General features: G+C 34.2%; 1 protein-coding gene and 1 pseudogene across 2 annotated transcripts in view; one reads left to right on the plus strand and one right to left on the minus strand.

Annotated features, from left to right (window-relative positions):
* The window catches only part of LOC145307050 (protein obstructor-E-like), a 41491-nt pseudogene extending 18145 nt beyond the window's left edge, over nucleotides 1–23346 (minus strand). The window contains exons 1-5 of the transcript XR_013875265.1: nucleotides 23330–23346; nucleotides 20830–20874; nucleotides 19002–19055; nucleotides 18033–18106; nucleotides 17362–17457 (exon numbers count right to left, since the gene is read on the minus strand). The product of XR_013875265.1 is annotated as a protein obstructor-E-like (transcript). The remainder of the gene's footprint in view (nucleotides 1–17361; nucleotides 17458–18032; nucleotides 18107–19001; nucleotides 19056–20829; nucleotides 20875–23329) is intronic.
* LOC145307137 (uncharacterized) lies at nucleotides 3894–10018 on the plus strand. Its single transcript, XM_080149497.1, has 3 exons — nucleotides 3894–4702; nucleotides 7686–7752; nucleotides 9779–10018. Exons 1-2 carry the CDS (start codon nucleotides 4206–4208, stop codon nucleotides 7747–7749), a joined length of 561 nt encoding a protein of 186 aa, XP_080005623.1. The 5' UTR covers nucleotides 3894–4205; the 3' UTR covers nucleotides 7750–7752; nucleotides 9779–10018.
* Nucleotides 23347–25398: the final 2052 nt, after the last annotated feature.

A 25398-nucleotide genomic window follows, 5' to 3' on the forward strand; every position in this document is an offset into this window, starting at 1 on the left:
CCATATTTGGAGAAACCAAGGAGGCTTTTGTTCGAAAGATGAAACCTATCTATAAAAAGGTTGCAAAACTGGATCGATTTTTCCGAGATGCTATGGGCTTGGTTGGCCAGAATGTTTATGACATTTGGCAAGAATATTAAAATTTAAATTTGTAGTTTAGTTTTAGTTTGTAGTGTTTTATAAAATTTGTTGCCATAATTTTATGAATAAATTTTGTAATATTTATTTATTTGTTGTTTTGTATGCCCGAAAAATATTTTTGATCTATTTTGTTTTTGTTCTATGGATGGTTTATTTGTCCTCGCGCGCGTATCCCTATCTGGTGTGCTCAGAGTTCTAATGTTTTTTGCATTTGGTTCTACTTTTAGTTGGTTAGCGAATATTCAAAAGAATGGCTGCAAGCGAAACTGTTAGATTAATTTGGGAGGATTTGACTAGCGTCATGAGGAATGCACATAGATATCTACAAGCGAGGATTGAGACCTCTGATCCTACCGTTGATAGACAGGAGGTGGTTAGACTATTGGGTGTCCAAGAGACTTTAGTCGCAAGGGTCTTGCTCTGTCGGCCTTTGCCAGGAGAAACTGAAGATGTTCAACTTGCTAAGTTGAAAACCGTAGAAGATGATGTAGAGTTTCACCAGCTACAAGTTTTTCATGTTTAGACAAATTATTTGTGTTTCAAATATGCATTAATAAATGTGAAAATTATTTTATTTATTTTGTTTTATATTATATTTTCTAAAATTTTGTTTTGTTTTAATAATTTTGCCGCCTCTTTTATGGTCTAGCTGCCTGCAGCTGTTGTGTAGATTAGTTTTTATTTTAATCGGTTTAAAAAGGGGTGTTTTTTATTTCTCCAGGTGTATTAAATCTTTGTTATTTGGCGCGCTTAATATGCGCGCGAATTGGTTTATTTTTGTGTTTTAGTTGATGATTGTTTGGTTTGTTTTGTTTAATTTCAGTTGTGTTTGGTTGTTTATTGCGAAAATGCCTATATTTGCTGGTCGCGAGGCTCTGAAAATTATTTATGGCGATTTCACTAGAAATATAGCCAAAATTGTGGTGGGTTTACAAAGCGGCGAATACGGAGATTTAGCTTCTCAAACTGATCGCGATAATTTTAGAAGAGAGTTGCTGGATCTAGAATTTGAGTGGGTCAACCGTTTCACACCAGATGATACTAAGCCTGCAACTTTTGGGGATGACTTTATCGAGTATTCGAATGATTATGTTGATTATATTCGTCGAAGACTCGATTCAATTTCCAACAGGATCTGTGCGGAAACCAGCGGTAGCTTTCCTTGATTTCGAAATATTGTTCTTATTGATTCCAAGTTAATTTTTTCAATAAATTGTGGAAAATTGTTTTTTATTTGTTTTAAACGGCGTAATAATTTATTAATATTTTTTATTAAAGGTTAGATTTATTTTATATTGTAATATTTGTATTGGAAAGGATTGTAATGTTAGGCTTGCCGCTGTAATTTAGCGCATTATCATGCAGCATTCTATTAGCCAATAGGAATTGATTAATGACAGGTTAATGATGTTTACTCGTGAGCTTGATTCGTATCCCTAGCTTAGTGTACCTGGTTATTTTGGTATAAAATGAATGGTTATTATGGTATTTTAATCAGTTATATTTTCTGTTTGAAAGATGTCATTTGCAGAAAATGTGCTGGAAAATTCTCAAGCCTTGCTTGTAAATAATCTTAATTTTGAGAATATGCAGAATCATATTAAGGTTTTATTGGATAAAGTGTTGGATGAAGTTAAATATGAGAGTGTGACCAGGTTCAACAATCCTGAATTGCCTATGAGAGTTAGGGAAGGTTTCCTTACTGAATTTTATGAACGTTTGGAACGCTTATATAGTGTCTTTCTCTCCCAATATCCCAGCTATGGTGATGACCGTGAGACCGTTGTCGTTCGCATGAGACCTATTCTTGATGAATATTTACGCCTACGCGAAGAATTTTTTATTAATATGATTATTAATTAATTTGTTACTTTTTGTTAATAAAAATTGTATTTTGTATGTTTGATGTTTTATCTAGGCTAAGTGTATTTGCGTGTGTGCGTGTGCTTGCGCAGCACTGGTGGTGTGTGTGTGTGTGTGTGTGTGTGTGTCCCTCAGTGACCTTCTGAGATGTACTTTACTGCTAAATGGCTTGTGTGTGCGTATGCCTATATGGCACTAGGGTGTGTGTATCCCTAACTGAGTTGTGTGACGCACACACACCAGCAGACTAGGCTGTGTGAGTGTGTTTCAAAAATTCGCAAGTTGGACTTCAAAATAAGCAAGCTGGCGTCATACTTATTCAAATTTGCATTATTTAAATTAAATTGAAATTCATTTTAGGTCTGTTTATGCTCAAATTTGACATGTGTCAACTTTTTTCAACACTTTATTAGTTCTTACAAAAGGAGAATATTAATAAATGAAAATAGTTTCGGAGCGAAACTTTACTTAAATTAGTTTTTTACGTTCGTCGATATATATTTTTGTAGTAAATAAAATCTTTTTATTTCAATTTTTTGGGAGTAAGCTACTCTAAAATTTTGCGTTTTCGTTTTAATATCAACCCTATTTTTCTGGGAGCGAAGCTTTTCTAGGCATCAGCCGCACATTCTACCGCTACAGTTTTATTCATTTTGAGGCAAAACCTACTATTTTTCGTTTAAAAGCATTTTATAATTTTTTCTCGTTTCTCTAAATATAGAATCAAGATTCCAAATAAATTTTTAATTTACTTATCCCTAACTTTTTTTTTTTTTTAAATAGAGTTTATCAATCATTCATAATTATTTTTAGGCGATACATTAACTCATTTTGTGCTTATTGTTTATTATATATTTTGATTATATAGGGATTAACATATAAAGATTATAATATGGTTAAATAAGATTAAATAAGGATAATATGGTTAAATATAGTTATCATGAATAAGGATTAAATATGTTGCTATTCTAGACTACTATCTAAGTGAATGGGTATTGATTTTCTTAGCCGTCGTGGTTTCTAGGGGCGTGGTCATAGCGTGGCATTGGTTGAACCGAGGCACAGCGGCGACGTCCTGCTCCTCTATCAAGTTGTAGGCGAAGGTCCCCACTAGTAGGCCAGGCTCTGAAACCCCATGCTGCTAGTCCACTAGGCCTTTGTCGCTGTTCTCTAGGGTACTCTCCAAGTAGGTTACGAGTATCGTGCTGGTAATGGTTAGCACGGCGTTCTTGCAGTTGTTGGTAACGTCTATCTCGTCTATCCTGGTTGCGGTGAGCGTGGTGATCTTCATGTTCTCGAGGTTGTCGGCGACCGAGGCTTTGGAGTCGGCTTCCTTCGTGATGGGGGAGCTCCTGTCGTTCTCTCTGAAACCGGCTAGGTTTATCTCTTCCCTCCCATACTGCAGAGTCCCATTCCCTGATGGCTAAGTGATATTTGTTGATAGAATGGTCGATGCTGGCCACATGGTCAAGGAAGACTTTGGTCAGCCTTTCACTCCGTGGGGACTCGCGGAACCAAGCGATCAAATTTTTTAAGAAGGCTTTCCATTCGCCGTTCTTTCGAATTTGATCGCTCAGCCGGTCATGAAATATTTCATCGGAGGTGGCGCTTTGGACCCATCTCAAGTCCCTGAACATTGCGTTGAAGTAAAAGATGTAGTCATAGCAGAGTACAATCACATCCTCAGCCTTCATATCATCATGTACTAGTTCCATGAGTTTTTTCTTAGGAAAGCATCTAAAAAGTTCTGGTGAGTTCACAACCATCATTGTTTTTCACTTAGAGTTTAAGTATTGTCTTTATTTTCTGATGTTTTACTGAAAATAATTTGTGTAGTTTATTTAAGTGAATGATTGGTTAACTATTCTAAAGAGTTTTGTTGCCCTAAATTTAACCCAATTTGTGCGGCTAAACTTAAAATGATTCTTCTCAAATAAGGGCGTGCCATACGTTGATAGTTTAACTCCATATATCGATAAAAACGTGCGTCTGATTCCTGTGTAGCTTCTCTCCTTTTTAATTTCTTACAAGCTCTGCATAGACAGATTTTGGCTTGGATGATTGCGTTGTACAATAAATCCAACTGTCGAATTATTCTTACTAACTCCCAATATATACTCATGCGATCAGGGGACACTACTTGTTTGCTTTTTATTATGTCTATTGTTTTTGAATGACACATGTTACATTTATTCTAACAAATGTGTTTTTTAATCACTTATTTTATTAATTGTATTTTTTATTTTCAGGTGACCTGTATTTGTAACTCCCTCAGCCTTTGGTGTGACTTGAGGAATGTTCGCCAGCTGTTGAAGAGATCTAAAACCGAAGAGGAGGGGTTAAAAATTCGCTATAGAATCTTGAATACCAAAACCCAACGCCTTAGAGTAGAGTGTTTGAGGTTGCGAACTGAAATGCATGCTTACCAGCGACGTTATAACGTGGCTAAACAAAAGATGGATCTAATCCCGTCGTCGCTGCGCGACCCTACTCCAAGATCTCTGCCTTGTTTGTGCCCCATCGGAACCCGAAGCCTTCCCACCTCGCTCCAGGACATCTGCCTGTCTGGCTCGTGGCTGGAGCTGGATGTTTACAGCGAGGTCCAAGATGCTGTTACAAAACAAGGAACTGATGGACAAGATTTTCCCTTGGAGTCCGATGAGCTTGAGCTTTCCGAAATTGGCCGCAATGACGAAAGGTGGGTTTTTAAATATTAAAGGAGAATAGCTACTATATAACTAGGATATTTGTCTTTCTTTAATTTAGCTAAGATTAAATACTTGACAGTGAATCTACTCTAGAACTAGATTTGTCGTCTGATATACTTCTCAGTATTCTATTTGCTTTATTTATTTTGTTAAATTTTCGGATATCCCGCAAGGTCAACACCTTAAAGTGTTTAGCAACCTTTCTGGGTAATTGATAATCGCCTATTAAATCCTCACGCAGTATTTTTATTTGCGTGGGGTTCACTTTCTTTGTAGAAGTGCTCCAGATATTTTTTATCGTAATTAGGGGTGTTCCTATATGAAGTATTACCCATACTATTAAATCAAAAACTGGTTTATTTTTTGCGTAGTATTTCTTTTTTAGATGGTCACGGCGCAGCACGCAAAACTGCCCCACTTTATAGTTATGGTCATGCCTATTCTTGTTAAGTTTTTTCAACAATTTTTCTTGTCTGTTGAAAATAAATTCTTGTGTTTCATCATGTAATTGCTTAAAAGGAATCTGATAATCCTCAAATCTCTTGGATAGAGATTTGGGGTCAAATGAAAAATTAGGTCTAAATAAATTATCATTTTGCACTATTCCACCTTCAAAACCATACAAACTAAGGTAATGAAGGTTATAGGGACTTAGCTTTGTTCCTATTAATTTTATTGTATTCACTATATGTATTACTGTGCTTAATGCTGTTTTAATTTTTATATCTGCGGCATGTGCCCTTGCAATTCGTACTAAATTTTGGATTACTTTAATCCTATTTTCGATATTGCCTCTCGAGGCACTTTTATAAGCGGCACTATCTAAAAATCTTGAGCCTATTTTTCTTAAAAATAAATGACTTTTAGAATTTTTGATGTTCTTGCCGTTGTCGGCCCAAAAGTTTTTGACATGTCCATGCAATAGAATGTACTGGCTTATGCCATTCTCAATGTCTTCGTAGTTTAGGTCTGGTAGGTAATGCAGTGTAATATACTGGGTGGCAACATCCATAAAGACAAGTATTCCTTTTATTCCATCTATTTTTGATTTCTTACTAAATTCTAATATGTCCATTGCCACCACAGTATTTCTAAATTTATTATTTCTATTAATTGAGGTTAATCTCTTTAATCTTAAGTGATTATTTTTGGATTTTATGCATGTACAACATAAGCCTATATGGGCTTCAATTATTTTCCGCAATTTTGATTTATATTGTACATAAAATGTAGATGTTATATTATCACGAACCCTTTTCACCCCTGCATGTACCATATCACGATGCATACTTCCAGCAATATAGCCATAAAGAGGGTAGGGTAGAATTAATAAATTTTGCTTATACTTTAATGTCGTTGGATTGACGTCATCTGACAAATTTTCTTTTATTTGTAATTGTATAAAGGTAGACTTTTCAAAAATTCGCAGCCTTTCAAAAGTAGCATTTGCATTTGGTAATAATATTATGCTTTCTTCATATTCGGTGTGACTTTCAGTTTTATTTGACAGATTTTGTTCATTATCATGGGGTTGATTTAGAAATTCATTTACTATTTCTTTTCTCATTTTTTCCCTTTCTTCCCTGTCAGGTTTTTTATTGAGTTGTTGTTCAAAATGTGCCATTTTGTCTGCCATAGCCTGATTTGAACTATGTCCTACTGTACTGTGTTCTTGTGTATTTAATAGGACTTCAGAAAATGATTTTTTTGTATCAATACTTATCCCTAAATCCTCAGTGTTTTCAACATTTAAATTTATTTTTGAACTCGTGTTAACATTTTGTTCAATAGGGTCAGGAGTCAGGGGATCTATATTATTAAAATTTATTGATTCATTATCTGCAAGATTACTTATTGGATTTTCTATTACTTTTTGCTCTTCGTCAGGGAGAATTGGAATAGGATCATTTGTAATAAATTGTTCATCTACGGGCACAATATCTATTGGATTATTATCCTCAATTGTTATAGGAATTGGATCATTAAAAAGTTGTTGTTTTTTATCTGAGTCTGTATCCTTAACCCCTGAATCAAAATTAACATTTTGGTCATCAATTTGATTTGAGCTCTTTTCAACATGTGTCTTATTGTCTGATGTCTCGGGGACAGGGATAGGTATACTAGTACTTTCATGTTGCACATTAATATTTTCTTCGGACGGATTTTTAGCAGGGACAGGAGGCAAAACTTGTTCTAGTAATTTTTCTGCTAAAGCTTTTGATTCTTGCAATTCCTTTTTACTGGGCTTTTTGGTTTTATCCTTTTTTGCCCTTTTATTGCGGGTTGTTAATTCCTCATATTTCTTAAGAACTTCGTCAGCTTTGCCTCTAGTTACTGCTAAAATTTGTACATCCGTGTCCTTGTTTATAAAGTTTTCTTTGTCCCTAATAATGGGTGCTGCATCAAAAATAGCAAAATTTTCCCCTTGATATACAGGCTTTATTTCCTCCACCTGAAAGTCAAGTCTTTCAGTAGCATGGGGCATTAAGCGGCTAATAAAATCGGCCAGCTGTTCGTCTGTCCGAATAGATAGAAAGGAAACCATTTTTCCAAACCAATAGAGAATTTTTTGACTCAAGTAATCAAGCTTACTCTTACGATTCTCAATTTTCTTGTTTCTAAGGATCTTATAACATGCCACATTGTCTGTCAGTATTAATGTCCTTGTACCTTTGATCTCCACCTCAAAGAAGGTGAGGCCCTCGTATATGGCCAGGATCTCTAGGTACACTATACCTGTGGTCTCCATAACTTTGGGGGCCACGGTTTTTGAGAAAAACCCTAATATTTTTCCTCTCACATTAATATCATTTAAATTATTTTTCATGCTTTTTTCGAGGAACGTATAAACTTCTCTGTCACTGACGTCTAGATTCTGAACTGTCTTTTTATATTTTCTCTGTTTTATTTCAAAATTTTCTTTTACTCCCAAATAATAGAAATTGTCATTATTAACAAAAATTATAATTTCAGAGTTGGAGGATTCGGTGAACCGCTGGTAGAGCAAGTTCTCGAGGATGGATCCGTCCTTGCTTGACAGGTAAATTATTCGAAGTTTATGTTTCGAAAACATTGAAAAAGCATAGAATAGGAATGTCTGAACGTATGGATTATTTAATGATAGAGCCCCTGCTCTAAGTAGATTTATTTTTTCTACAAATATTTTATTCATTTCTTTTTTAGTCCTTACAACATCGTCAGATGTGACTTCCAAGAGATAGCTTAATTGTGAATACATTGTAAAATTATTTGAAAAAATGTTATACCAATTTTCATATGAATTTGAAAAATCTAGTTTTAAGAAGATTGATATTTGATAAAATAAGTTTAGATAATCTGATTCTTTAAAAAGTACCCCTATCTCTTCATGGGCATTAAAATATGCTTTTAGTTCAGCAGGCATGTCCATAAAGTTAGGCAGCTCGGATTGAAAAAGGTCTTTAATTTCAAATCCTAGCAAGCTGGAACCTATGGCATGCTTGCTGGCGTCAGTATATAACATCTGAAAGTCTATATTTCTTGCTGATTCATTGCTGAGATTATCAGATGCAAGTATTTCTTTGATTTTATTGAAGTGAAAATCGGCTTCTTCATTCCAGTTAAAATTCCTTACTTGGGGGAACAAAGCATTCATATGTCCATGGATAGGTAGGGGTAAAAGTGATCTATAATATTGAAGATTTCCTATAAATGATTGAAGTTCTTTTAATGTTTTTGGAGCCTTTAGTTGCATTATATATTTGACCTTTTTGTCAGGGATGGTAATTCGTCCCTGGCCTATTTCATAGCCAAGTACAACTACTTTATCTTTGTTTAAGTCTGTACAGAAAGTACATTTGTCCAAATTTAATTTTAGATTTAGCCTATTGAGGCGGGATAGAAAAGTTTCTAGTTTGGCGAGGTGGTCCTCGATGTCTTCCTCATACCATGAGAAGATTGAGAGGTCATCGAACCAAACTAGCAACAATTCTATTATGTCATTAATTTTTAAGTCATTTAAATGAATATTTGATAATATATAATGCAACAAAAGGCTGGGTGTTCCCGCATAGCCTGTGATGGCTCTCTTGAAGCGGAAACACCCAAAGCTGGTCACAATGCAGGACACTCCTGAATCAAGAACTTTTTGGGATAGTTTAAGATTATAAAATGCGTTTTTAATGTCTACAAAAGTCCCATATCTTACTTTAGGTAGCAGATTTTTTAGCGTATTCATCGGATCCATTGTGATCGATGATACGCTGTAAGGAATACTAGCATTTACCCCCCTAGAGTCAATGATTATGCGTGGTGGCGCCTGTTTATCCTTACGGCTCGTAAGGAAAACAGGTGACCCAAACTGCTGGCTGGGTGGGGAGCATTCTATAATGTCCATTTTTAAGCATAGATCTATGAAATATCTAAGATGGAGCGTATCTGTTAGAGAGAGATTATAGATTTTAGTATTCTTATCATAATTTTCAGGGCAAGGGAAATCCATTTCTTCAATGCTTTCCCCAATATCGAAGTTGTGGGACGCCCCACTTTCAAATTTTAATAAAAGATTAGCTACTCTTTGTTTTACATTTTGGTCCTCTATGTAGCTTAATTTTCCTAATATTTGTTCTAAGGTTAATGGTGGTGGGGGTAGTGGCGCAGTCAACTCAATTCCCTCTTTATTATCCCCAAAAATATCTGCTATTTCTTCGAGACTTAATTCATTTTCTGGTTGTATTGTATTTACACTATTTATTTTAATAATCTTATTTATGTTAACATATGTTTTATCTTTCTTAAAAACATCAACTTTAGAGCGGGGCTTTATACGTTTTTTAGCACTATTTTAAATGGTATTTTATCCAGTAATTTATTTACAATATTTTTTACTTTATTCTTAACATATTTTATTATATTTATGATGGGTTTAATTAGGTAATCGTGCGTCTTTGACAGAATATTGGAACCTTTTTTTATTTTATTAAGCTGCTCTTTAATTCCATTGTTTCCTCTCAAGACAGCGATTGATTTAATTGAACCCATTTTAGGTGCTTTAAAACCTTTTAATTCTAATTTTTTGTCTGTTTCAGGTTGGCAAGGCAGGAGAGAGATCAGAAACCCGCCTGGTTTGATGATAAGAGGATTTTCTCCTACATTTTCACAGTACACCGCGAGTTTATTTTCCCCTGTCCTGGTTATTGAGTACATTTTATACTTTATTTTAATTTGAGTATACATGTTTGAAAGGTGTGGGATGAAGTGTTCTTGGTTTGGGTCTTTATCTTTAACTTCCAGTTCTATTAGTTTTTCTTCTCCCTTTGCTAGTTCTAATTTTTTGATATTGACAGCAAAAGGGTTTTTTACCTTCTTTCTATTAGGATTTATTTCTATGTAGACCTTTTGTCCCTTTACTTGCATGCCTATATTACAAGTAATCAAAAATGGGCGTCCTAATAGGCAAATATTCTTTTCTTTAAGTACATGGAAGTCCAAGAACACTTTTCCCACCCCTTCGAACTCAACCCCTAGGCGTCGGGCATCAATGACGCTTATCGCTTTGCCTTCTACTGAAGACAAACGGTAGGCTGAACAAAGCTCCATCTCGTGGTAATTAGGCAGCACTTTTAGTAAGATATTTTCTGACACGCAGTTTACTGCGGCCCCAGTGTCTAGTTCAAAAATTATTTTGCTGCCATTAATTGCCACGGGAATTTGGATCTTGTCCAGCACGCCTAGGTGGCTTTGAATTGTTTTAATTTCGAGATTTGTTTCTAATTTGTCTATATCTATTATGTCGGTTGTCCTCTCAGCCAGCAGTTGCAGGAAATATCTCCCATTGGGTATATTGACATATAGGAAAATTATCGTCAATAGCCCATATGGAGCAAGATAATTTCCCAACAACATGGCTGTGAGCACAATCATAATAATTGTCATAATTTTATTTTGGTTTGGGTATTCGTGTAAATAACTCAAAAACGATATTGTTTTTGCGATTTTTACACGATTCTCCAATGATAATTCATTTTTAAAATAATGTTTCTTATGTTTTATTCTGCTTTCAGACTCATCATCAGGTTCTAAAAATGACTGCTCAATGTTTCCGGCTTTATGTTCTTGCCTAGCAGACGCTGCATTATCAAATTCGTCCAGGTAAAAACAGCCGCTAGCGATAGTTTCAACTTCAGTCTGTTCGTCTGTTTTTATTTTATTTGCCATATCTATGTTAGCTATGGTTTGATTGATATTCAATAGGTGTTCTTCTACAGATTTATCTCCCCGATACTCGAAATTTTCAAATATTTTTTCTAATCCGGATTCGGAGATTGATGGAGGATTTTTTTCATCCTCATCTGAGCTAAAATCGCTACTATCTAAGTCACTTAAGTCTGATATAGAGTCTTTGTCACTGTCTAATTCGATTTTTTCGATTTCGGCCATGATTTCAGCCCTAGTTAATCCTGTAATATCTGTTAATAAATCGTTTTCATCTATATCATATTCAGGGGTATCTTCCATTGAAGGGTTTTCTTCGGAAAGAATTTTTAAGTCATTTTCTTCAATAGATTGGGTATCATCAGAATTACTACTAACATTTTTTATTTCTATTTTAGGATATAGCGTTGTTTGTTCAAGTATGGTGCTATTGGCTTTATCTTCGCTCGAAATGGGTAAGTTGTTACTATTGCTGTCATTAATTGGTTCATTTTCTGATTCTTTAAGCTCTTGTAGTTTTTCGGATATACCCTTTTTTACAATTTCTTTGACAGGTATGGTTTCTGTCAAATTGATATCTAATATTTGGTCCTTATTTATACTATTACTATTTACAATATCACAGCTGTTACCTTCATTTAAGCTGCCAGGGGCTGCTGATTTATTATTTACAGATTCATCTTGAATATCATAATTAAGTGGGATATTTACAGGGTTATTTTGTTTGTCTTTATTGGTTGAACATTCCAGTAGTTTAATTTCTTGATTTTCATTATTTATTTCTGTTTTTAGAGTGAGTGTAACTGCCACTGGAATGGATATTTGATGTTTGTTTATAGCAGGTGAGTTTTTCCCTTTGTCAGGGGCGCCGGGTATTTCCCAAGAGTCCGTATTATGTATTTTATTGATTTCTTGAGAAGTACTCGGCGGCCTTAGCCGTTTTTTTCCGCTGGCAGTGGTAAAGTACACGCTGCCAGTGGATGATGGCGTCTCGTTATCCCATAATGTAGGCATCTAGGGCATTGTTCTTGGGCCGGTGTCACATTGGGGTAATAGTGACAATCGGCACTACCATGGGTGTCAGAATTACATAGTAGGCAAACGATACGATTGGCCAATTCCTTCTCTTTTTTCTTTTTGTCCCACCATTCCCCATTAGCTTTCCTAATAGCAGGGTCTGGGTGTTTAAGACAATGTTTGCTATAATGTCCTTTTTTGCAATGTTCGCAAACAGGTTTAGGTTTTGTAGATACATCTTTGGCATTTTTATCATTTTGTTGTCCTTTGTTTTTGCCATTATCTTTTGGTGTCTCTTTTTTGGCTGTTAGGGAATTTAGGCGATTTTTTCCTAATTGATTAACATTCCCGTTTTTCTGTTTTTCCATCCTTCTTTTTCTGTCCACAGCTGCATGATAATAGCTGCGATTATTGCTAAACCAGTTTAGTATTGTCTCTTTTGTGCAATGTGGTATATTTGTCGTTGCCAAAAATGCAGATTGCAAATATTGCGGTACCAGATAAAAACACACTTTTTCTCTAAGTTTAGCCATTTGATTTTCGTGGGAATTTCCCGTTTTTTGCAACATTGCAGCTAGATTTATGACAGCTTTGTTAGGTCTGTCCTCGTCCTCTGCCGTTATCCTATAGGTGTGGAAACGCCTTTCGTAATCCTGTGGCCCAAGTATTTCGGCACCTATGGTAGTTAGGATGGCTTTTACAAAATCCTGTGCACTTAGCACATTAGGATCTATTTCTAGCATGTCCAGTTTGTTCCTTGATTCTGGGTTAAAATAGTGGATTATTATGTTGTTGTAGGAACTATGGGTGAATGGTTTTATATATGTTTCTAGATATTTAAAAGTGTTGAAGAAAGTAAAAGGATTTGTTTGTTCCCCGTATAGGTTGGGTATTTTGCCAAGATATTTTATTTGGCGAAAAATGCGCTCATGTTCTGCGATACCCCATACTAGATTGTTTGGGATAAGTTTCATGATTTTTTTAATATTTAGATCTGTATGGCTGGGTGAGTCTTGGAGAAGGAGCCTCAACTTATCCATTTGTTCAGAGGTTAGTTTATTTTCTAATAAGTTCATTTCGTTCATTTCTTCTCTATTTCTATTATCTCTATTGTTAGAGGATGTTCGTCTGTCCCAATCTGATTCCGTATCAGATGAACTGGAACTTGAACTTGAACTTGATGTTGGACTACTACTGTCTCTGTGTTTATTCTTTCTCTTTGGCATTGAGAAGTTTTTATCGTCTTTCCTTCTGTCCTCTTTGTCGCTATCGCTTTGTTTGTCTTTTTGTTTGTGACGGTGTTCATGATGTTTGTGATGTCGCCTATCCTCAAAGCCATGAGGATTGAGAGGATCATAGTGTCTGTATTTTTTATCTGTGTGTTTTTTATTTTTTCGTTTTTCTGAATAATCGCTAGATTCAGATTCATATTCTGGTGGATCTGATGATGGTTTATTTTCTTTTTTATTTTTTGGCTTTGTGCCTGTTTGCTCTTGTTTTATTGTTTGTATATTATGCTCTATCTCATTTTGGGGGTTGAAATGTAATTGTGGCCTATGCAAGATTCTATTTCTGCGTCTGTTATTTAAAACAAACATGGCTGGTATAGTGTGAACCTCAGGCTCAGTTTGAATTCGAGGTATTTCCTCAATTTGATCATTTATATTTTCTAAGTGTAAATACTGCTGTTCAGTATTATCTAAGTTAGGTTGATATTCAGGGTTGTATGGTGGAGGATTTAATACATCCTCGTCTATATTATCAATAATATTGTCTTCCATTTTCAGGACATATATTCGAGGCTATATTCGAGGCTAGAAGAAAACGATGTTAACTCTGACTATGGATATCTAGCGGTAAGACTTATTTAGTGGCTTTATAGCCCTCTCCCCCCCTAAAGGAAAAGTTAAATCTTACCTGGGTTTATCCGGTAACGGAACCAACTTATGGGTCGCCTCCGGGTTCCAGGGACAAATGCAGTCCTTTATCACAGAACCACAATCTCTCACCAGTGTCTCCTTTCCAGATCAGCGACGCACTAATCCCTGTTTTGTCAAATATATTCAACCTTAGAATGGTGATACTATTTTACACCGATCCTAAACCCAAATATATTTAGGGGATAATCTTTGCCTATAAGCCCTATTCCGAAAATGGCACTAAAATATTATTGATAACTTTATACTGTTATTTTATTCTAAGAATCCTTTTATTCCTAGGTAGCTAACTCTGCCAACACTTTTGGACTGGAAGGATCTGTTGTGATTACTAGAGCCATGCGAACACAGCTACAACATTCCGTTCTGCTGCCTACAGCCCCGTGAGGCGTGAGATTCTTTGTTAGGTACCTTTGTCAGGTAAGAAAGTCACTAGGTCTAGCTAAGAACCGATCTTCCAGAGTATTAACAAAGCAAAACTACCTTTAAGACGTGAACTTATTCAGAGTTCTAATCCGAAAATGTTAAATTGTCCGAATAGATAACGATCTCCAACTTTCCTATACTTCAGAAGCTGGGGGAGGATACAGTTGTTAGTATCGGCCGTCAGATAGCGTGCTATCATCAACCGTTGGTAGCCGAGCCACCACTGTACCTTCCCTGTGTTATTCCTATTTAGCCCCGTAGTGACTTGCGACTTGCTGGTACCTAGTACCGCGCTATAGGAGTTCTCTTCAGAAGAAAATTTGGAGATAACTATCCGTCCGGATACCTAAGCTTTTAGGCCCTAAGGAGGCCCTATTCTTAAATTTATCTTAATTGACCAACACCAAAATGATATTCTATAATTTATTTAACAAAGTATTATGAATTTATCTAACAAACTTTTTACTTTTTAGGTGTGTTCCAAATGTAAAATCCTAAGTTTGAGCCGCCAAGACTCTCAAGAAAATTCCAAAGAAAGAGAAGGGAGTCTTCCCTTAAATTTTAGAAATTTCAAATAGAGTTTGTGTGATATATAAATTCCGTGAAACGACTAACTTTTTCTCTCTTCCAGGTTCACTTTTATAGGCCTGAGACCTATGCAAAAAGGAGAGACAAAAAGAATGACTTTTATTTTTGTGTTGATTTCATGTTTAATTAAAAATTGGCGACCTGATTTTTAAGATTTTGCATTTAATAGTGTGGGTATAATTCAACTAAATCTCAATATTCATTTCATAAATAAGATCACATTTTATTTTATTTTACATCAAGAATACATTAAACTATTGGTTTCGAATTAGTTTTTTCTAATAATGTTTTTTCAATGTCTTCTTTAATTTTTACAGATTTTCATTCTTTTAAATTTAGTTTTTTATCACGAAACCTCTAATTTTATGATTCTTGTGTTGTTTTACTAATTTTAATTTATATTGACAATATTTGCTAATAATTTTTTAGCTGTACTATGACCATTCTATTAAAAGGGTTATGTTCTCTAACATTATCTTTTAGGGTCTTCGTTTTATAGATCTTATTTCCCCATTTTAATAGATAGGTCTTTATACAAGCTTTTTTACTTAAAAGTTATATTAAATTGTTTTAAATTTGTCTAATTTTGATAATATTTTTATAATCTTTTACTTTCGCTAGAATAAATGCATAATTTAAGGTATGGGTTGGCTTTTTCCCAGTAAAGCTACTCTACAAGTCATTCATAGAATCGGTTTAGGGGAAAAGGACGAACCATACCCAAACTTATATAATTATAATAGTACCCAAACTTATATAATTATAATAGTACCCAAACTTATATAATTGTAATGGTACCCAAACTTATATAATTGTAATGGTACCCAAACTTATAAAATTGTAATGGTACCCAAACTTATATAATTGTAATAGTACCCAAACTTAAATAATTAGAATGGAACCCAAACTCATATAATTAGAATGGTACCCAAACTTAAATATTATAATGGTACTTAAACTTATATAATTAGAATGGTACCCTAACTTATAAAATTAGAATAGTACCCAAACTTAAATAATTAGAATGGTACCCAAACTCATATAATTAGAATGGTACCCAAACTCAAATATTATAATGGTACTTAAACTTATTTGGAATAGTGCCTAAAATAAATAATTTTTACTTATTTTCAAAATGCAAAGACATATATTTTTTAACTCCTGTATTATACATCTTAATTTGAACTGATGATCTATTTAGTAGTGAAACAATGGTCTTCCATTAATAAAATGTTTAAAAATAACCTGTGTTTATAAATATGATATTATTTTATAAAGTAGGAGGCTTTTTTTGTCCATAGAAAAGGATCTCGTTAACTGCTGAACCAATATGGTTCTCCTTTACAGTGAAGCTTCTTATAGGTACTGATATGGTTTTAGGACATTTTTATGAATAAGTCTGGGTATGGTTCTGGGATATTTCTATGCCCTTACATATTTATTTCAAATATAGAGCCCCTAGAGGCTAGTGGAGCGTTGGCTAGTGGTTTATAATGAACCGGCTGATCAGCCCCTTATCTTAATAGAAACGGTACCCAAACTTATATAATTATAATAGTACCCAAATTTATATATTAGCATAATACCTAAACTTATTTAAAATGTTACCCAGACTATTTATAATGGTACCCAAACTTATTTTGAATGGTTCCCAAACTAGTCAGAATGGTACCCAAACTTATTTGGAATGGTACCCAAACTTATTATAATGCTACACAAACTTATTATTATGATACCCAAACTTATTATAATGGTACCCAAACTTATTTATAATGGTACCCAAACTTATTTAAAATGGAACCCAAACTTATTTAAAATGGAACCCAAACTTATTATAATGGTACCCAAACTTATTTGTAATGGTACCCAAACTTATTTGGAATGGTACCCAAACTTATTATTATAGTACCCAAACTTATTTATAATGGTACCCAAACTTATTTGAAATGATACCCAAACTTATTATAATGGTACCCAAACTTATTATAATGGTACACAAACTTATCTGGAATGGTACCCAAACTATTTGTACTGATACCCAAACTAACCTTCTCTACAGTCCCAGAAGTTCTGACAGGAAATATTGGCTGTTCAGGGGAAGAAATAATGGTACCCAAACTTATTTGAATTGGTACCCAAACTTATTTGGAATAGTACCCAAACTTATTATAATAGTACCCAAACTTATTATAATGGTACCCAAACTTATTTATAATGGTACCCAAACTATTTGTAATGGTACCCACACTATTTGGAATAGTACCCAAACTTATATAATTGTAATGGTACCCAAACTTATATACTTATAATGGTACCCAAACTTATATATTTATAATGGTACCCAAACTTATATATTTATAATGGTACCCAAACTTATATATTTATAATGGTACCCAAACTATTTATAATGGTACCCAAACTTATTTCGAATAGTACCCAAACTTATTTATAATGGTACCCAAACTTATTATAATGGTACCCAAACTAACCTTCTCTACAGTCCCAGAAGTTCTGGCAGGAAATATTGGCTGGCCAGGGGAAGAAACCATTGGCACGGGAACAATTTGTTGAGGGTTGGGGCTCCTCTAGATAGATAGATAGATAGATAGATAGATAGATAGATAGATAGATAGATAGATAGATAGATAGATAGATAGATAGATAGATAGATAGATAGATAGATAGATAGATAGAGAGAGAGATAGATAGATAGATAGATATATAGATAGTTGTTAGATAGATGTGCTGATTGTGTTAATAGTAGAAACATGTTATGATTGCCGTTAGAATCACCATAAACTCTAGTTTTTGGAAATATAAGTAACATTTTTGTGCTGTTTGTAGTTTAGGAGCTACGTTGAAAAATGTGAGTAAATTGGAATATTGTCTGATTATTTTTAATAGTTATTTAACGTATAGTATTATGGACAGCTTTCCGCTGATAATAAAAATAGTATTTATTTTATGATTTTTATTTTACTATTCGTGAAAAATTGTTTGTTTTATGACGGTATACATGATTTTTCAGTATGGCTGACTGAACCGGTTCTAACCCAGCGGACATCAATCTGTTTTGAAGCCATACTGGAATAGTTTTTTATTGCATTGTATTATAGACAGCTTTCTGCAGATATTAAAATGAAAAATTATATATACTTACGTAGTAAAGGACGTGTTGAACAGTTGACTTTCACAGGGTAATCACATTTAGATAGAGTTATATCAAACACAAACCTAAAACATGAAAATTTAAAAGTAGCCAAAAACCTGCTTAAAAGCAGTCCGATCGCCATGGATGTTTTATACTTAATTATGCTCCATATTGATGGGAATGTTGACAAGAAGTTTCAGCCGTCTATCTTTTATATGAGCAGAGAAAATCAGTTTTGAAAAATAAAAGCAGCTACAAAGCTGTTTAAAAACACTCTGACCGCTAAGGATGTTTTGTACTTAATTATGCTCCATATTGATGGGAATGTGGACAAGAAGTTTCAGCCGTCTATCTTTTATAGGTGCCGAGAAAATAACAATTCCTTCTAAACGTTTTAGACATTTTGAATTATTGATTTTATTAAGCGAAGCTACTCTATAATTCCAAATGTCCGTCCGTTTCTGTTTGTAGGAAGCCGTAAGGGGAAAATGTAAATGCCTCGGTTGCTATTAAAGATAGAGGCTAAAGATTTAAGTTAATTTGCCCTACCAATGATCATCCAGTATATACTTTGTATGAGGGTGGGAGGTGAAATTAGAGGTTTTGAAAATTTTAGGGATGGAATCTAATGTATTTTTAAAATTTTTTAAAGGGGTCAGAATTTAAAAGTTTAAAAGTATGAAAACACTTTCTTGACCCCCCCTACCCCCCCATGGACTTTGGTGTAAACCCAATAGAACATTCCCCCATTATGGGAATAAAGAAGCCGCTTATAGTACCTTTGAAAAAAATGACGTCATACAATACAAATGACCAATGATAGGCCAGTATAAATTTTATCATTGGTCAATTAAAATGTATACTGACCTATAATTGGTCATTTGTATTGTATGGCGTCATTTTTTATTAGCCACTATAAGCTGCTTCCTACTTTGTACAACCCAATCAGTATAACACCTATCTATCTATCTTTCTTACCCATCCGGACAAAGATGTTCTTTTAGCTCTCCTTTGATATTGCACTCATAGTATCTATAATTAATAATAATAATATTACAAAGAGTATAATTAATATTACACTCATAGTATCTATAATTAATAATAATAATATTACAAAGAGTATAATTAATATTACACTCATAGTATCTATAATTAATAATAATAATATTACAAAGAGTATAATTAATATTACACTCATAGTATCTATAATTAATAATAATAATATTACAAAGAGTATAATTAATATTACACTCATAGTATCTATAATTAATAATAATAATATTACAAAGAGTATAATTAATATTACACTCATAGTATCTATAATTAATAATAATAATATTACAAAGAGTATAATTAATATTGCACTCATAGTATCTATAATTATAAAAATATTAATTACAAGTAATAATACAAAGTAGCTTGATGTCATTCCGTCCGTCCGTCCCGTAAGATCTCGGTAACTACTGAACCGATTGGATTCTACTCTTCAGGGAATATATCAACTGGTCCTGTGGTGGTTTTAAGCTATTTTCCCAACACCTCCAAAAAAACAAAGAAATCCCCCTCATTTTTTTTGGTGGTTGTAGCAGGAGGCCTACTTAATTTTTTTTAATTACCTCTTGGGGCAAAGCCCCTAGATGCTAGGGGCGAATTCGCTAGTATGTAAATATTACAATAGACAGACAGAAGGACATACATACAGACAGAAAAAGGACAGGCATACAGATAGGAGGATAAACAGAAAGAAGGACATACAGACAGACGGTCAGACGGACGGACAGATATACAGAACGACAGAATAACTGAAAGAGAGACATACATATAGACAGACGGAAGAACAGACATACATACATGATACAGAGAAGGACTGACAGACTGACAGATAGAAGGACAAAAAGACAGAATAACTAAAAGACAGACAGACGGACATACAGAAGGAATACAGAGAGAAAAAGAAACATAAGGACATAAAGAAGGACATACAGACAGACAAACAAATGGACAAACAGACATACAAAGGAAAGACAGACAAAAGGTAGGTATACAGATAGAAGGATAAACAGACAAAGGGACAGACGGAAGTTTATAAAGACAGACAGACAAACATAAGGAAAGACAGACAGACAGAAGGACAGACAGAAAGACAGTAAGAAGGACAGACAGACAGATAGAAGGAAAGATAAACAGAAGGAAGGACAGACATAAGGACATAAAAAAGGACATACAGACAGATAGAATGACACACAGACAGACAAAGGACAGAAGAACATACATACAGAAGGAATGACAGCCTTACAGACAGACATACAGACAAATAGACAGACAAAAGAAAAGACAGACATAAGGCTAGACACTCGGACAGAAGGACATACAGACAGACAAACAGAAGATAGACAGACAAAAAGACAGACATAAGGAGATATAGAAGGACAGTCAGACAGACAGAATAACTGACAGACAAACAGAGGAACAGACAGAAAGCAGGAAAGACAGACAGAAAGACAAAAAAAAGACAGATGTCAGGACAGCCATACAAAATAACAAACATACAGAAGGACAGACAGATAAAAGGAAAGACAGACAGATATTAGGACATACAGAGAGATAGATAGAAGGATAAATGAACAGAAGGAAAGACAGACAAAAGGACAGACAGACGGACAAACAGACACAAGGACAGACGGACATACAGACAGAAAGACAGACAGAAAGATGGCCAGAAGGACAGACGTACATACAGACAAAAGGACAGACAGAAGGACATACAGACAAACATACAGACAGACAGACAGACAGAATAACTCACTTATCTCATTGTTCTTCATCTGGTTCATAATAACTCACATCACTCCTGAAAAACAAATAGGGGGTAATTTTGTTTAGCATTATTGGGATGTAACAATGGTTATAGAGAGGCTGGTGTAATAGTTATTTCTCGCATCGTATTATAAACACTTTTCTGCGGATGTAAAAATGTACAATTTTATGATAAAAAAACAGTTTTTAAGCCACAAAATGCCGGCGGCACGGGCTAACAAAACTGGTTTTAATCTTATGATTGTACATTTTTATATTCGTAGAAAACTGGATATAATGTGATACACTGTAGGCTATAATTGAATCAAGACAAAAGTAAGTGCTGAGCCCTGGGACCTATGTAGGGTGAAAATATACATAAATCCTTGATGATTCCAGGTGGAGACAAAATATTTTAGCGGGGTCTTTTGGTTTTTTTTCAATTTAAAGTTCTGAAGAAAAATTGAAAAAAATATGAAAATCTTGAATAAAAAACAAACAAAAAATGATTTGTAATATATTTTTTTTATTTAAAGATACAAACAACTTATATAAATACTATAAGCTTTAAAAAATCACAATTTTCAAATTTAGACTTTCAATATAAAGATTTGTAGAAAAAATCTAACAACAAATTCTAACATATTTCTGATCAACATAGCAATAAAACGTCTTTTGCAAAATCTTTATCATCAAAAATAAATAGCACTTACTAAAGACTTTTTTTCATTTAAACTTATACTTTTCACATTATTTAACTTTAAAGATTGATTTTTTTAAAAGAAAGGTTGCGTGATTTTTTTATTCATAATTAATTGCCTAATTTTGAGATTCAGATAAAAAACTTTACTACTTTATATTAATGGATAATCTTTTAGCAGCAGCTACGCCTCTAGAGGCATATGAGGCCCTTGGGTTGGGGGGGAAGTCGAACCCCCCTTACAATTACAGTTTTTTTTATGAATAAGTCAAAAACATTTATTTTGGAGAGTTAATTCTCTTGGGATAGTGGTGGTACCCTTTCCTAAAATAGTTATAAACCTTACCAGGACATATGAAAAGCTACCATGTAAAGGAGAACCATATTGGTTGCGAAGTTGCGGGTTTCATCGTATTTTCACAGTAGCATTTGGATTTAGGTTAGGTTAGGTTAAGTTAATGTTAATGATTGCCCCGCAGGGTTAGAAAATATACCCAACAGGGGCTAGAAATGGGAGAAAAGCTACTGTGAAAATATGACAAAACCCGCAACTTCGTTTTCTTTCCATGATCCAAAAATATTCTTATTATTATATATTTAACTAGCGTCTTCGCCCCTAGCCTCTAGCTTTGCCCCAAGAGGTAATATAAAAAAAAAATTTTGGTGCTGAGCCCTTAATTTACGTGAAGTAATTTCCCCAGAATTTTTTTTTGGGTGGGGAGAATTTTCATTTTTGGGGGGTTGGGGGTATACCCCGCCCCAAGAAAATAGCCTAAAACCACCACAGGACCAGTATGTATATTCCCTGAAGTGTATAATCCAATCGGTTCAGTGGTTACCGAGATCTTAAGGGACAGACATCAAGCTACTTTGTATTATAGATTAATATGAAATATAATGTTTTTTGTCCAGCAAGATATTTGGAGCAGTAAGAAGTAAGAAATAAGTGAGTTTTTCTGACCCAGCAAGTTTTTATTAGTTCTGGTGACAATATGCTTATATCTTTGTTCAGCGGTTAGCAAACATACAAGTACACAGACAAAAAGACATCCTGTTACTTTAGTATAAGGATAATGGGGAAGGGCAGGGGTTTCAGTGCGCGACTAGGCACTGTCAGGAAATACACAAATCTTTAAAGTAACAGATCTAAATATAACATATTATTTCTAAAATTAGATATTCAAAATATAAAAAAAAACATATAAGGTGCCACTAGAAGCCTCTAGGGACGTAGCCGCTAGTTATCAAAATATTTTACTTGTATGAAAGATTTAATAAAATTATTCCAGGAACACATAATTTTATAAAACAACGAGTTTAATTCTTAGAAAAATAACAAAAAATTTTCAAAATAAAATGAAAGATTTTTCATAAAAAGTTTGGAAGATTTTTTGTTTAAAAATAATAAATTTCTACTTTGAAAAAAATAACAAAATAGCTAAACTTTTCAATTATTAGGGTCGGTCCATCTGTTCGTCCGTAACGATTAGCTCTTTTCGTTAATTTAGGCAAGTTAGAATTGTCCTATCAAACTGAAACTTTGCATGGTGATGCCTGTAGTAGTTAGGTATGATATAGAAAACGTTGCATATACTTGTTACATCCGTACGTCCATTTGAAACATGCTGATTTTTTATGATATAATTATCCTATTCGTCTGATTTTGTAACAAAGATTCCTAGGAAAACAAGGTAAAATATTTTAAGTGAAGCGTCTCTATAATCAAGTCCTAAAAATGTAATTATTTCCTTAAACAGAATCAAAGAAGTTTATATACAATATTTTATACCTTTAAATAAAGAATTATTACAATCTGCAAGTGTTCATGTTCGTTGTTTCTACTTTTTGATTTCAGAACTTTGTTTTAGCTCGGGACCTTTTTCTTCTGCTACCAAATTGCTTTATGCTCTTTTTCATTAGCTAGCACATTCCTTTCTGCTCTTTTGTAGCAACTTGACTGTGTTAATATTCCCAACACAATTGGTTGATTTTCAAAGACCCGTTTGAAAGACGGCACAGGGTCCTCGGGGTGGGGAAATAGAATTATTCAACCCCTTCCTTCTGTAGTATTTTACTCTAATATCATAAGAATTGGCTTTTAATTCAAAATTTAGAATATCAGAGATAATTAAAAGGGTCCTTGTTTACTTAGAAACTTCAAATAGCTTTGACTTTCTTATTTTTAAGCTAAAAGAAAATTTTTTCTGAAAATGTTAAATTTATTAAAATAAAATAAATACAGCGGTGGTACTTGAAGTCGGCCAACTGTTGGGAAAGAAGCAGCTTCACAAAATTTAATTAAGTAATGTAGACATGTTAGATAAACACAAGTCAAAAATTTGAATCTCCAAGTAAAAATTTCGGTAACGGATTTCTGGAGACTTGGAAGGACCTGACCTACAACCTGAAATTGACTTGAACACCTATATTTCTTATTGGTTTGCAATTCTATTAGTGGCTTCGCCCCTAGCCTCTAGGAGCTTTGCCCCAAGAGGTTTTATCAAATATTTTTTTGTATTTTAGATTTAAGAGAAAATATTTTTTTTTTGGAGTGGGGGGGTTAGTCGACCTCTCTATTTTGATTTTAGTTTTAAAAAGAATATTTTTTTTAGCGGGGGGAGTATTTTTCATTTTTTGGGTGGGTTTGAGGTGTCCCACCCCCCAAGAAAATAGTTGAAAACCTTCATGGGACCTATGAGAAGGGAGTGGATACAAAACCGCGACAGTTACAAAACCGCCCCATAACAAAACCGCGACATTAACAAAACCGCGATCATAACAAAAATATAACTATGTAGGAATTTTTGTAGGAATACATGGCCGCAGCGCTCGGCCCCCTGGCCTGCCTAGCCGCGGGCGCTCGGCCCCTTTGCCCTTAACCTAACCTAACCTAAATATTGTAAAAAAAATATTAAAAATTTGAAAAAAATCTACCAACCACTTTTTGTAAAATCCACGAAATTCTAAACTATAAATAAGTTAATGTACATTAAACATTCAAACATATAGGTTAGGTTAGGTTATAGGCAAGGGGGCCGAGCGCCCGCGGCTAGGCAGGCCAGGGGGCCGAGCTCTGCGGCCATGACCTTCTAGCATTAAGATTTTTTAAATTATAGATTTTTAGTATTACAGATTTTTTTTGTAATGTCGCGGTTTTGTATCCACTCCATGAGAAGCTACCATGTAAAGATGAAGACGATAGGTTCAGTGGTGAGAGATATCCTTTGGTACAAACAAACAGACAGACATCGTTCTACTTTGTATTATAGATAAGATATTTTTATCTACATGTAGCGCATAAGCTTGTTGTCATAAAGATGATAGGTTCGAATCTTGGTCCAACACCAGATCATAACTAATAACAGTAAAAGTGGTTTCTACTGCCGCTATATCAGATGGGAGATGAGAAAGTCTAGGAATTGATCTAGCATCCCAATTAACATGCAGGTGGACAAAACAATGTATGAATTAGATGAGCATATGTAATAGGAGCCAAGAAAAGCATGTTTGCCCCATAGTGTTATGGACTGACGGGCACTGTGAACTATAAAGTAGCTTAGCTACTAACAAGAATGACAACATCCACAAGTAGTGAAGCACAAAATCTATAATGAAATAGAAAAGCGGACAAAGTGAGTTATAGAGCAGATTAACTGTTATATGAAAATAAATATGCAAAAAATTAAAATCACGAAAACTTAACAAATTAAGGTTTATGTCTGAAAATCTTTAAAAAAGAAAAGCAGCTTAAAGCAATCATACTACCATAGATTTTTCATACCTAATTATGGAGCACTTAGAAGGAAATATAGGCAAGAAGTTTCAGTTGTGTAACTTTTGTAGGAGCCGAGAAAATCTTTTGCAAAGAGTAAAAGCAAC

This window comes from Acartia tonsa, chromosome 15 (genome assembly GCF_053477335.1).
Source record: "Acartia tonsa isolate MP-2025a chromosome 15, ASM5347733v1, whole genome shotgun sequence".
NCBI lineage: Eukaryota > Metazoa > Arthropoda > Copepoda > Calanoida > Acartiidae > Acartia > Acartia tonsa.

What these genes read in the sequence shown, in the direction of transcription:
- LOC145307137 (XM_080149497.1), top strand. Translation starts at nt 4,206, where the DNA reads ATGTGTTTTTTAATCACTTATTTTATTAATTGTATTTTTTATTTTCAG. An exon ending in ATTGGCCGCAATGACGAAAG is followed by an intron (nt 4,703 to 7,685) that starts GTGGGTTTTTAA and finishes TTATAATTTCAG; the next exon opens with AGTTGGAGGATTCGGTGAAC.